The sequence below is a fragment of the Neophocaena asiaeorientalis genome, unplaced genomic scaffold (genome assembly GCF_003031525.2).
Source record: "Neophocaena asiaeorientalis asiaeorientalis breed wild unplaced genomic scaffold, Neophocaena_asiaeorientalis_V1.1 scaffold294, whole genome shotgun sequence".
Classification (NCBI taxonomy): Eukaryota; Metazoa; Chordata; class Mammalia; order Artiodactyla; family Phocoenidae; genus Neophocaena; species Neophocaena asiaeorientalis.
The window spans coordinates 283,063-297,433 of record NW_020173945.1 but is presented as its reverse complement, the minus strand read 5'-3'; the positions used below and the strand labels follow the sequence as shown (position 1 = coordinate 297,433).

Genomic DNA, 14,371 nt, shown 5'->3' with positions numbered 1-14,371 from the left:
GAAGGCTATGAGCAAAGCGAGAGAGGCCCCAGCATCCTCACCAAGAAGCTGCTTGGCTGATGTGTTTGGCTTTGTTCCAAATGTTTGTCTGGAGGTAAAAAGGCCAGGAGCACAGCCCACCCTGCACCCCAGGGCCTACATGTTCATGCACCTAATAACACAGCTTAACAAAACACGAAGCAAAAACTGATAGAACCGAAAGGAGAAATAAACAAATCCACAATGATAGAGACTTCAGTACCTCTTTCTCGGTAACTGATGATCAAGAAGACAAAATCAGGGGCTTCCCTTGTGGTGCCAATGCAGGGGACACCGGTTCGAGTCCTGGTCCGGGAAGATCCCACATGCCGTGGGGCAACTAAGCCCATGCGCCACAACTACTGAGCCTGTGCTCTAGAGCCCGCAAGCCACAACTACTGAGCCCGCGTGCCACAACTACTGAAGCCCGCGCGCCTAGAGCCCGTGCTCCACAACAAGAGAAGCCACTGCAATGAGAAGCCCGCGCACCGCAACGAAGAGTAGCCCCCGCTCGCCGCAACTAGAGAAAGCCCGCGTGCAGCAATGAAGACCCAACTTGGCCTAACCGAAATTTAGGAACACACCACCCAATGCAGCAGAAAACTTTCCAAGTACACACAGAACATTCACCAAGACAGGCCGTACCCGGGCAACAAAATAAGTCTCAGTCAATTTAAAAGAATTTGAATTATACAAAGTATCTCCTCAGACTGCAATGGAGTTAAATCAGGCATTAAAACCAAAAAGATCTCTGGAAAACTCTCCAATATTTAGAAATTTCTAGATAATCCATGAGTCAAAGGAGAAGTGAAAGAGAAATTGACATGCATTTTGAACTAAAATAAAATTAGAACACAACATATCAATATTTGTGGGGTATAGCAGCAAAGAACAAAGTCGGTGGACTTATACTCTCTTGTCTTGATTCCAAGACTTATTATATAATATTGTAGTAATCAAGACAGGATGACATTGGTATAAAGACAGACAAAAACATCAGTAGTGCAGAATAGGTGTCCAGAAATAGACCCATACATATATGGTCAATTGATTTTTGACAAAGATGCAAAGGTAATGCAATGGAGAAAAGACAGTCTTTCCAACAAATGGTGCTGAAACAACTGGTTATCCATACGCAAAAAAATAAATAAAATAAACTTTGATCCATATTTAAAAACAACTCAAAATATATCACAGGCGTAATTGTAAAACCTGAATATACCAAGTTCTAGGAGAAAACTAGGAGAAAATCTTGGGTTAGGCAAAGATTTCTTAGACATGACACCAAAAGCATGATCCATAAAAGAAAAAAATGATAAAGTCGACTTCGTCAAAATCAGAAACTTCTAAAAAAAAAAAAAAAATTAGAAACTTCTGCTTCAAAAGACATTGTGAAATCAATGAAAAGGCACGTCACAGACCAGGAGAAAATATTTGCAAATCATATAGATGATAAAGGGCTTGTTTCCAGAATACGTACAACCTCTGAAAAATTAATAATAAGAATGCAAACAATCTAATTTTTTAAAAAAACCCACCCAGCACACTTCAAACATACCGAGATTATGAAGACAAAGACTGAGAAATTGTTCCAGACTAACGGAGAAAGACTAAAGACACATGAAGATGAAATGTGATTCATAATCCAGAGTGGATCCTGGGTCTGGGAGGAAACAACTGTAAAGGACATAATTGGGACAGTTAGTGAAATATGAATATAGAACGTAGATTAGAATATAGCATGGTATCATTGTTAAATTTCATGATTTTGAACATTGTGTTGTTATATGAGAACACTCTTGTTCTAATCTACAGCTGACTCTCCATGATTCAAAATTGTGTGTGTGTGTGTGTGTGTGTGTGTGTGTGTATGAGAAAAAAAAAAGAGAGAGAGAGAAAAAGAAAATGTCACAAAATATTGAGAATCATGGATCTGGGGACTTCCCCAGTGGTCCAGTGGCTAAGACTCCAAGGTCCCAATGCAGGGGGCCCGGGTCCGATCCCTGGTCAGGGAACTAGATCCCACATGTCGCAACTAAGAGTTCACATGCCGCAACTAAAAAAAAAGAGCCCGCATGCCGCAACTAAAGATCCCACATGCCGCAAGGAAGATCCCACACGCGGCAGTGAAGATCCCACATGCCACAACTAAGACCCAACGCAGCCAAATAGATAGATAAATAAACAAATAAATATTTAAAAAATATTTAAGAATCGTGGATCTGGGCGAAAGGTATACAGGAGTTCTTTGTAGTATTCTCACAACTTTTCAGCCAATTTGAAGTTTTATCTAAATAAAGTTACCAAATCAATTTTTAACGTATACCCCTGTTTCCCACTGAGAGTCTGGCCCTCAGGCCAGTGTTCTGGGAGGGGTGGCCCTCCCTGGCTCCTGGCCCTCTGCCAGGCAACTCACGGGCACCATCTCCTGCAGCCCCTTGGGGTCCAGCTGCCTCTGCACGAGGCCCTCCATCAGCTGCTCCAGGGCACGCAGGGCGTTCACATACAGGGTCTGTGGCCAAGAGAGGGGAGAACTGGGTGGCAATCGGGGCTCACACAGCCACACACCAGGACTCTGTGCCGGTCCACACCAGGGAGTGTGAGATGGCCTGATAACCGCCCTTTGATTTCTGCTCAGATTGAGTTCTTTATACGTAGCTTCTCATGTGACATGTAAGACAACCTCAAGAGGAGCCCATTTTGCAAAGGAGGAAACCGAATTCCTAGAGCCCAGTTCTCCTGACCCCTCATCCAGGGCCAGGACCTTGAGACACAGATGGCTCCCTGTCCACAAAAGATTCGTCCTGCTTTTCCACAGCCTTATTGGGAAGCAGCCATGCAGTCAGGGACTACATTTCCCAGGACCCCTTGCATCTAGGTGGAGCCATGTGACTGAGTTCTGGCCAATGGAAGGCAGGCAACACAGCTCATAAATCCTCCCGGCCCTCTCTCTCAAGCTGGCTATCACTACCCACAGGGACCTTTGGAGCCATGCACTAGATACGGTGAGGCCTCTTCAGCCCAGGTCCCTGAAGAACTGCACGAAGCAGCCCCCTCTCCACTGCTGCTGCCAACTGGACTTCACTTGAGTGACAAATACCCTTTCATCTTGTAAAACCGTGGAGATTTCGGAGTTTATCTGTTACAGCAGCTAGCATCACCTTACACCTACTGATAAAGCCTGCTGCACTTTGCTGCCTCTGACCACTCACAGGTTCAGGATGGTGGGCTCTCGGCACTGCTCATGATAATGTAAACTTCTAAGTCCTGACCCAGCAGATGAGGTGGCCCAGAGGGACCTACCTTAATGGACTCATCGTTCTCTCCTGGGGGCTGGAGAGAAATGACAGCATGTATACTAATCTCCACCAGCTCACTGTTTTCCTCTGTGGAGTAGAAAGGCTTCAGTTTGCTAGGGAAAGAAGTGACAAGAGGAGTGGTCGGTGGAGAGGTGAGACCCTGCCACCCGCTGCCCAGTCTGGGGTGTGGAGGCATGTCACAGAATGAGGGAGAGGCCAGCTTCTCTGGTTGGGGGTTCAGGCAACCATCTCTCCCCAAGGGCCCCGGCTCCACCCACTGGTGGCCAGGGACTGTCTGTGATTGAGCGGGAGACTCAGGGGTCCAAGGCCACCTCTCTCCTTGTTGCCTGCTGTGAGCCTCCCCGTCTCCTATTCAGAACCATTCCATTGGTCCTCACTGAACCACAACCATAGGCTCTGCCTGCCAGGCTGGTCCCGGCCCAGGAGTTTTCAACTGTAATTCCTGGACCAGCAGCTGCAGCCCCTTGAAGCTTTTATTAGAAACGCAAATTCTACGGCTGCACCTCAGAGCTACTGAATCAAAAACTCAGGAGTGGAGCCCAGCCACGTGTGTCTTCATAAACCTTCGGGGGTGGTAGCTAGCTGCTTGATGCACACTAGCTCATTCTCTCTTTCTGTCCCCTTCATAGATAGATCTCAAGCCTACGTGCACGTTAGACTCCTAGGAGGGCTTTTTAAGGGGCCCAGGGGCCATGCCTGGCTCCAGGAATCCTTATTTAAAGGTCTGCAGTGGGGCAGGGTATCGGAATTGTTACAGGTTCCCCATCGGCTCTATTGTGCCTCCTATATTTCACCCTGCTGGGACCTCCAGCTCCTTCCCAAATCCAGTAATCTTTTTAAAGTCCAGGTCAAACGTCAAAAGCCAACTCCCACGCTAAGCCCCTTGACAGCCCATCAGCTGAATCACATCTTGTTAGTAGCCCCCTTTTTGGTCTCAGATTTTTTCCTTTGTGGTTCACCTACAAATACTCAGCTCTGACCTATAATTCCTTGTGTATGCATATCTTATCTCCAAGTCCCTAAACGGATGTATGTGAGTTTTATTTAAAATCTTCCTAAGGCTTCCCTGGTGGTACAGTGGTTAAGAATCCACCTGCCAATGCAGGGGACAGGGGTGCGAGCCCTGGTCTGGGAAGATCCCACGTGCCGCGGAGCAACTAAGCCCGTGCACCACAACTACTGAGCCCACATGCCACAACTACTGAAGCCTGCGTGCCTAGAGCTCATGCTCTGCAACAAGAGAAGCCCCCGCTCACCACAACTAGAGAAAGCCCGCACACAGCAACGGAGACCCATCGCAGCCAAAAATAAACAAATAAAAAAAATCTGCCTATGTACACCCTTTTAAAGCAACACATAGTTCTGCTGTGCGCCGAATATGAATATGAATATGAATCTGCCCCAATAGAAGAGTTCCTAGCAACGACCCAGCCACCTCAAGTACTCATTTTACAAACGCCTAACTTCTTCCCACTCCCCCTGCCCCACCAGTGGATGGACAATTCCAGGAAGGCAACCGTCAGGCGTTCTATTACTATGTATTACCTGTATCAATACCATATCAATAAACAGACTTCTTGACTGAACCCACCCCGGCCTGAAGGATGCCATCTCCTGGCTGTGCTAGTCTGTGTCACTGTGTGATTTCTAGCTCAAAACATCCCCTGATGGACCAAAGGACAACCCACCCACCTGCCATTCACCTCCCAATCCAAGGAGAAGGGCCCAACTTGAAATACTGCTGAGAATTATTAAAAAAAAGAGCAGGTGGAAGCAGACCCCCATCTCCTAGGAAGACCCACTCTGCCCCAGGAGCTGCCACCCAAGACTCCAGCTACAAAGGCAAAAAGGGAGGGCAAAGGAGGTGCAACCTCCCCATAAAGCACTGAGGGGTTGTCTCAGACTTTACCTCCACCCCAGAGAGGCGCTTGGGGCCTGGTTAGGGGCCCAGCTCACCTCAAGTATGAGAGGGCATCCATGGCCATGGTCCGCACTGGAGAAACCAGTCTGTCAGTTGGTTCTGCCTTGATGATCGCCTGCCCAGACAGCAGGGCAGTGAGCCATCAAGCCACCCAGAGTCCCGGGATGGGCAAGAGAGGGGCTTGGGCCAACAGTGACCACGATGGCAGCCGCACTCCTAGGGTTAGAGCCAGGAGGACCTGACATTGTATGACGGGCTCTAACACCCCATATCGCCTCCATTCTTTTCACCATCAGTTGGTCTTTGACATTTTAGGGGAGGCAGCAAAGTCTTGTGGAAGGAGTGGGGCAAAGATGGGCCGATGCTTCTCACTCAGGTCTGGCATTTACTGGCTGTGTGCCCTTGGGCAGGTCACTTCCCCCGCCTGAGCCCTGATGTGTAAAATGAGGACTTGGGGGCCTGGTTCACAGGGCTGGGCCAGGCTGGCGTGAAATTACACGTGCGTGTAGTGCTCAGCCCCGAGCAGGAATGTTTGTTTCCTTCTCAGCACCTCCTGTTCTACCCGCATCTCTCTTCCGTCCAGGCTGCTTCCAATGCAGCTGGAGCGATTTCCAGGGGCCAAGACATTGCAAGGGTGTGGGGAGGCCTGGGGACGAGGGACAGTGGTCGCCCCACAGTCTCATCGGCCCCTGCCATCGCCTCTTGCCTTTGGACAGGTGACACCTTCTAGATCTTAACAAAGTTCTGTGCAAAAATAGCTTTGTCCTGCTTACAGCAGAGCCCTGTCCCCTGGTCCCGCCTATTGGAGAAACCTCAGGGCTCAGTCCGTGGGCCTCTGTCTCCCAGCCCTGAACCAGCCACCTCGGTGGCAAATCAGGGCCAAGAGGGGAAGGGTCTTCAGCTCTGGCTTCCGGAATGTTTCCTGGCCGTGAAACCCTTTATCGGACATACGAATGTCATACCCAGAACTCCTTCAGTTGGATCAAAGCAGAACTGAGACAGGAGGGGCTTCAGAGACCCCTGCCAGCCGCCTGGTGCCTCAGATGCTCTCAGGACCTCTGACCAGGGGGAAGCTGGTCGGCAGAGTGAGACCCCCAAACCGCCCAGGATGGAGGAAGCCCCCCGACCCAGCTTACCATGATAATGCCAGTAAGGGTCGCCTTTGGGGCAAATTGGAAGTCCTCCAGGTCTTTGATGTTCTTGACAGCGTCGGTGACCTGCACCACACTCTTAGTGAAGGCCATTTTGAGGCAGATGTCCTGTGCCCAGACCATGACAAGGGACAGGCTGTGAGGGAGCCCCGAAGACCCCAAGCCCCAGCCTGAGCCCCCGGACCCTGCGGCCACATAGAATGCTCCTTCCCCACGCCAAAGAAGAGGCAGTGCCAGGAGCGCTCTGAGAGATGGCTAGCCCCACTCTGTCTTTCAGCCACCTGGCGGAGATGTGGGCCAGGTGCTGGACAGGGCACAGCCCTCCAGTGCCCCCCAGCAAGTGCTGCCTCCCCGAAGCCCTCCACGCTGTGCCTGAGGACAGCAAGCCAGTCAGGGGACACCTTCACTGACCAGGGGCTCTGCGCCCTGTGCGTCACCACAGAGGCAGAATAAGTTATGGACATCAAATCGTTTTTGCTTTTAAGGCAGGAATGAACCCTGAGGACATTATGTTGAATGAAATTAGCCAGTCACAAAAGGATGAACACTGTGTGATTCCAGTTATACGAGATACCTGGGGTGTCAAATTTATAGAGACAGGAAGCAGAAGGGCGGGGGCAGGGGCTGGGGAGGCGGAATGGGGAGCTGGTGTTAGGGGGACAGAGTTTCCGTTTAGGAAGACGAAGAGTGCTGGAGATGAATGGTGGTGATAGCTGCACAACAGTTAGAACGTGCCTAACACCAGTGAACTGCATGCTTAAAAATGGTTATGATGGCAAATTTCACGTGATGTGTCCTTTACCACAGTTTTCAAAACAATAATAATAAAGTCATTTCTCCTTTATTCTCTGTGTTTTCTCCTCCTTGCCTTTCCAAGAAAGTAGCCAGTCCCTTTGCACCTCTGAAGACAAGCCCATTCTTGTCCCTTATGAAAGGGCTTGGGTCAGGTGTCAGGGTGGAGGGCAGAGGTGAGGGAGGGAGTGCGAGGGGCTGGGAAGAGTGGAGGGCTTGTCTTCAGGGACCCACAAGCATCCCACCCAGTGCTCGCGGGAGGGCTGCTCCCCCCTCCCACTGCAGCAGAGAACAGCACAGACTGGGGCAATGGGCTTCCCAAATGCTGGGTGTCCGGTAGGACTCCTGGCTAGGGCTGGCAGTGCCCAGATAACGATGCAGAGCGACTCTCCGCCAGCCTGGCTCAAAGAGGGCATCCCCTGGGCACTGTGGGTCCATGGCGTCCCGGGGTTATACCTGGCAGCTGCTGCAGTAGTGGTGAACGATCTTAGCAGTGATGGGGTTGTCCACGTGGTTAGGAGCATCTGTGGGTGGCAGTACGAGGCCACGCAGCTGTACATCACCATGAGGGCACCCTTCACTGTCTCCTGCCTCCAGGGATGGTCCTTCTGTGAGGCCAATGAGAAGGGGAAGAACAAGTGTTGGCGGGGGGCGGGGTGGGTAGGGTCTGCTCCTTCAGCTTTTTCCTGGGTGCCTGAAATGCTCACTCATTTATTCATTCATTCAACACATCTTTATTGAGCACCTACTATATGCTATGTCCTGGCTGTACAGTAATGAGCAAGTCAGACCAGGGCCATGACCTCCCATTAGCAGGGGGTTTGTGTGGAACCCCTAAACAGAGGCTGTTGTGTCCTCCTTCACACCTTCACCTGACAAGCGTCTACTCTGGGCCAGGGGTTCCTGTGTCGCTGGGGATCCAGTGGGAACAGAGAGCCTCAGCCGTGCTCTCCTGGGAGGAGGTGCTAGAGGCCGCCCAACCTACCGTGGAAGGAGGGGCAGGGTTGCCCATGCTCTCCAGGCCTTGAGTAGAAGAAATCCAGGCCTCAGGTCCCACTCTGTGGAGAAGCCGAAGAAGCCTGGACACTCCCGATTCTCTCCTTCCAAACTACCAGACCCTCAGGGCAAGGGTCCGAGGTCAAGGCCAAAACCTCGGAGGCATCGGTGACTCCAGGCGGTTGCCCACTGGGGGCTCAGCCAGCCCAGGGCACTGTGCCCCGTGGCTGGGAGGGGCAGCCTCCAGAGGCTGGCCACTGGCTGCCTGGGTCCAACTCCCCACTTCACTTTGGTGAAGGAGACACAGAGGGCAATTTCTTACTGAGATCTAGTAAGAGCCTTGGTTGGGGGCTGAGAACACTGCTCCAAGAGGCCCCCGGAGACCTGATTATGGAGCAAGGGTGCCTCACCCGCCAAGCGCCGATCTGCCAGGACTGCTCCGACTCCTGGATCCTCTCCTCAAAGTCGTGGAGCACGTTCAGCACCATCTTCACCTGGCCCCGGGCACACAGGCCAAAGCACAGAGTCACATCCTGCAGGGAGACCCGGCCTGGCCCCAGGCACACAGGCCAAAGCACAGAGTCACACCCTGCAGGGCGACCCGGCCAGGCAGGGTAGGGTGGCGGGCCAGGGGGCCGGGGAGGACCCCCCATACACACACACACACACACACACACAAGTAAACACACATGCATGCACACATGTACACACACCCGTGTACACATGCACACACCATGTCCGCCGAGGGTCCAGACGGAAATGAGGTTGGGGTAGAAGGTGGCAGGTATTCAGGCACCAGAGAATCTAAAAGAGTGGATATATGTATATGTATAACAGATTCATTTTGCTGTACACAACATTGTAAATCAACTACATCCCGATAAAAATTATAAAAAAGAAAAAAGGGAGAATGTTACAATTTAAAGTTTTTATCTCCAAAATGGAAAACTTTTTTTCTGATTATAAAAATAGTATTTGTTGGGCTTCCCTGGTGGCGCAGTGGTTGAGAGTCCGCCTGCCGATGCAGGGGACACGGGTTCGTGCCCCGGTCCGGGAAGATCCCACATGCCGTGGAGTGGCTGGGCCCGTGAGCCATGGCCACTGAGCCTGCGCATCCGGAGCCTGTGCTCCGCAACAGGAGAGGCCACAGCAGTGAGAGGCCCGCGTACTGCAAAAAAAAAAAAAGTATTTCTTCATTGTAAAATCAAAATAAAAGATAACCACCCTTAACAGTTTAGGTGTATCCTTCTAAACTCATTTAGGCATAAACACCTAGACTTCTTTCACATAACCGAGGTCATGCTATATATACTGTCTCATACTGTATTATTATACTTAATATATAAAGGGCAGTGTTTCCATGAAAAAGTGTGGATTGTATAATATTCCATATGTTGCTATATTATCATTAATTCCACAAATTCCTTATAGAAGAACATGTAGGTTGTTCTTAATGTTTGGCTTTTATGCCCAACGTTATAATGAACATCTTTATCCAGTTGCTTTGGGGCAATTATTTCCTTCAGACAATTGACAAAATGTTAGATCTTTGAGCCCAAGTTTTGGGCCCTATCCAATTGAGAACCCAGAAAGGTTTAATCAATCTACACCCCCATCAATGAAGTATAGAAGCCTGGTTTTTTGTACTCTAGACCAGGGATTAGCAAAGTACAGCCCTAAGGCTAAAACCAGCCCAAAGCCTGTTTTTGTGGATAAAGTTTTATTGGAACACCACCACTCTCTGCAGTCTATACAGACCATGCTTTTGCTCTACAATGCAGAGTTGCATAATTGTCACAGACCATGTGGCCTGCAAAGCTGAAAATGTTTTTGTTATCTGGGCTCTTACAGAAAAATGGCTAGGCCAGCACTAGTCATTATCTTTATCATCTCTGCCCATCAGATGGGTAAAAAGGGTCTCACTGTTGCTTAAATTTGCATTTCTTTAAGAAAGGGGCTTACTGGCAGCAGAAGGTGGTTCACGTACAGTTGCCCGGTTTGTGCACTGTGCAAGAGCACCCAGCTGAAGGACTGAACTGAAGCCACCCATGCTCTTCTCGAGTCATGCAAGACCACATGCTGCCAGTAGGGGGCACCTTGTTCAAATTCACGCAAAGGTGCTCTCTGAGCTGGTGCTGTTGGGGACAGTATTTCCCTTTATCAAGGCCAGGTTTAGGATTTGGGCTTAGGGATTTAGAATCAGGGGTTCAGACTAAGGTTCAGCACTGGGTCAACAGAGCTTTAGGGCTACGTCTATATGGTGTAACTAGGCTTTATATTCAGCCTTTGACTTAGCTTTGGGGGATTCAGGTAAACAGCCTGAAATTCAGACTCAGGTGGAAGCTGGGATTCGGGATTTAAGGAAAGGGGTAAGGGTGTGGAGGGTGGGCTATGTTCAAGGATAGAAAACATGAAGCAACCCGGAGCTGTGATTTCTTGGCCCAGCCAGTAGTGTCTATAAAAGAGGAAATGAAGGAGGTGCAGATGTGGCTGAGACCCATCACCCCTAACCCCTGTACTGCTTCCTGCCCTCGCTCACCATGTGTGCTCACCGCTGCCCTAACCAGGATCAGGGTCCCCACGTGGATGGCCTCCTTGCTCATCTCCATCTGGCTGAGGAAGAACTTCATCAGCTCCTTGGGGTAGGAGCAGGCTGCAGGGGGAAGGACCGCTTTAGTCGTGCCCCCTGAGCCAGAGCAGCTGGACGAGGCAGCCCCAGGCCCAGTGCTCAGAGGGGCTGGGACTCCCGTGGGCTCACAGTGGAGCTGGGGGAGCCTCACCAAGGGCTATGAAGCAGTACATGACCTCCGTGTCATGTTCCGGCTGCTGTACTGCTGCTGGGCTGGGGCCTTGAAGCACAACTAGGGCGGGGTCACGCAGGGAGGGTGGGTGAGATCTCAGCCGGACAGGGGACGCAGCTGCAGGAGCACCACGGCCTCGCCCCCAGAGGGATGTAGGAGACACGTGAGCGGGACGGGGGCCCCACCATCTCACCCTTCGCCCTGGTGGGCCGCGCCACCTGCCGCAGCCCCCTTCCCATGGACCCACCCTGAGAAGGCCACGCCCAGCACAGCCTGCCAGCCTCACCTGGACATGCAGTTCCGTGAAGATGGTGTGCGGCTGCATTTGGGGGACAGGGGTGTTAGTGGTCACTGACATTTCCAGGATCTGCCTCAAGACCTGCAAAAGGTGGGAAGCGGTGGCACGTGACCTTCTACCGACTCAGGGTCAAACTCCAGACCTTTGCTACTCTGTGTTTTCCATCAACCGGATGTATCAGCTTCCTCTGGGAGCTAGTTAGAAACGCCACCTCTCAGGCCCTGTCCAGACCTCTGAATCCAACTCTGTTTCAACCAGCCCCCGGTGATTCCCATGCATGGTAAAGCTTGGGCAGGGCTGCACTAGGGCCACCAAGCGTGACATTCAAGGCCTTCTTCCCCTTTCTCTCCTAGTCACTGGGAGGTGAAGCCCATCTTTAGACCGAATGATCTACACATGGTTCCCCAAACCCATCCCATTCATTTCTGCTCCCAGCTCTTACAGCGAAGAGCCTCACCTCGTCTGTAGATGAGTGACCCCTTGCACAATATACATCAGCCCAGGTCACGCCTCCACTCAGAACCTTGCAAAGGCTCCATCTCACAGGAGTTCAAGGCTGGCAGGGGTCGAATGGTGTTCCTCCCAAAATCTGTGTCCACCCAGAACCTCAGAATACAGACCTCACTTGGAAACAGGGTACTTGTAATTAGTTACGGATCTCGAGATGGGATCATCTGGAATGTAGGGTGGGCCTTAAATCCAATGACTGGTGTCCTTACGAGAAGTGGAGCGGACACAGACACAGAGAAGATGGCCACATGAAGGTGGAGGGGGAGGCTGCCGTGATGCAGTGCCTGGGGCCACCAGAAGCTGGAAGATGCAAGATTCTCCCCTAGAGCCTTCAGAAGGAGCACAGCCTGCCAACACCTTGATTTCGGACTTCTGGCCTCCGGAACAACGAGAGAATAAATTTCTGTTGTTTTAATCCACCCACCTCATGGTTCTTTGTTACAGCAGCCCTAAGAAACTGACACAAAGGCCATGACCTCACTGCGGCCTCCAAAACCCTTTGGGATCTCATCCTTTCCACCTGGAATGGCAGCGTTCATTTCTTGGAAATCCTACAGGTGCCAGGCCCCATGGCTCTATCTCCCACCCAGATGACACTCCCCACCTGGGACACTTGGGAGCCCCAAATGCCTCAAGCCTCCAGCCCAGGCCGCTACCCACTCGGCCCCTCACCTGTGTGATGAACAGTGCCTCCAGGTGGGCCTGGTACTCTGCCAGCAGCAGGGGGATGTAGTCGTACACCTGCTCACGCACGTTGTTGCTGGGCAGGATGAGGTTCAGCATAGGCTTCAGGGACTTGATGAGCCCCAGCTTCACCTACCACAGAAGCAGCGTCTCCAGACCCCTGGGCCCAGGACTCAGCAAGGCCCAGTCATGTCAGCCCCACCCACAAGACAGAGGGGACCTTGGAAGTAGAGTCCAGGCCTCCCCCAGGCCCCAGAGGTGGGCAGTGAACCCAGACTTTCCCCCAAGTCCTGGCTCTGTCACTTAGGTAACTGGGCAGACACTTGATCTCTCTATGCCTCACTTTCCTCAGCTGTAAAACAGTCCTATGGCACAGAGTTGGCATGGAAATCGCTCCCATAGGTAAACCGCTCGGAGAGCGCCTGGCAGGCATGTGAAAGGGACCCTCATCTAGCACCTCCAGGGACCTTTATCAAGCCGCCTTCTGAGGCTCCAGGCCCACGTGGCTCCACCACTAATCAGTTCCCCATCTCCCTGGACCACGTGGTATCTCAGCCCCACCAGCACCGCAGGCTGGGGAGCCGTGACCCAGGGACCATGCGGGCCCCCCACCCCCGAGCAGGGCAGTCTCACCTCGGGGTTGTTGTCCCTAAGCCACAAGGTCACAAAATAGCGATACATGGGGAACAGCTTCACAGCAAACTGCTCCTCAGTCATCACGGGGTACACACTGTCCTCTAGGTGCCTCAGGTAAAACTGCACGTTCTCACAGAAGGTCTCCATGGCTGTCCGTGGGCATGTGCAGTGAGCCCAGAGGGGCAGGAGGAAGGACAAAGGCTCCCCAGGCCACCTTCTCAGGAGGGAGCCCTCGTGCACTTCCATAACCAGCAGGTCACTGAGATGGCCAAGGACACTGCTAGAAAAATCTCCTGAGTCCCTCCCTCTCTGCCCTTCCAACTCCCTCAGAGCCCCCTGATGTTTACCCTGCATGTCTGTGTGTGAAAGACTCCCCGGAGCGGGTAGAGCGCGCAGGTGTGACTTGGCACCCGCCCTTGATGCCCATGTACCGAGGTCAAGGCTGGGGCCTGGAACAAACCTCTTTTTACTCACATCCGGGGGATTCCACTGCAGAGGGTGGCAAACACATTTTGCCCTCATTTTCTCAGGTATTGGGGATTTGGGTCCACAGAAACACTAAGTTATCAAAACCTGGGGCAATGTGATCAGATGTAAATGGCATCAAAGACCTGCCCAAGTCAAGCCGAACCTGGAAACATGTCCCTGGTCACCCCCTCCTGTGAATCCCATCACCCTTCCATCTCTACCTGTTTACTCCACCTCCCCAGCCCCCAGCACCCCGACTGGGCCGGACCTGCGGGCCCAGGTGGGATACGTACCACTGCAGATCACCTGGCGCACCTCGGCTTCATCGGTGAGCCTCAGCATGGTGAATATGGTAGCCAGGGTGATGCCCATGTATGGCATGAACTCAAACACTGTGGGGCATGGGCAGAGGTCACGAGACGTCAGGGCAGGAGAGTCAGCAGAGAGGAAAGCCCCGCCAGCTGCACCTCCAGCCCCGGTGCAGAGCCAGGGAGCCGCTTTGTGCCGGCTGGGTCACAGGGGAGAGTGGGAGGCAGGGGAGGTAAGAAGAGATGGAAGCCAGTGAAGGGGGAAGGAAGTGGGAAAGAGAGGAGGAGGGGAGAGAGGTGGAGGAGGAGGAAGAGGAGAAGGTTGGGAGTGAGAAAGTGAAAAGGCAACAGGCATCAGGAGAAAGCAGAGAAAGAAGGGAAACTGCAATGCGAGGGGGAGAGAGAGAGAGGAGCGGCGACAGACCACACTCGCCTCCAGCCCCGCTCCCACCAGCTCCCCTTTCAGAT

The 14,371-nt window shown here is 52.1% G+C and overlaps 1 protein-coding gene across 1 annotated transcript in view; it reads right to left on the bottom strand.

Annotated features, from left to right (window-relative positions):
- Positions 1-14,371, bottom strand: part of MROH2A (maestro heat like repeat family member 2A) — a 37,248-nt gene that overhangs the window by 12,772 nt on the left and 10,105 nt on the right. Inside the window, 14 exon segments of the mRNA XM_024752781.1 lie at positions 2,435-2,530; positions 3,322-3,430; positions 5,295-5,374; positions 6,396-6,518; positions 7,659-7,714; positions 7,717-7,810; positions 8,609-8,748; positions 10,738-10,851; positions 10,979-11,009; positions 11,012-11,059; positions 11,286-11,378; positions 12,480-12,623; positions 13,125-13,276; positions 13,889-13,987. Of these exon segments, the coding sequence (XP_024608549.1) occupies positions 2,435-2,530; positions 3,322-3,430; positions 5,295-5,374; positions 6,396-6,518; positions 7,659-7,714; positions 7,717-7,810; positions 8,609-8,748; positions 10,738-10,851; positions 10,979-11,009; positions 11,012-11,059; positions 11,286-11,378; positions 12,480-12,623; positions 13,125-13,276; positions 13,889-13,987 (1,379 nt within the window).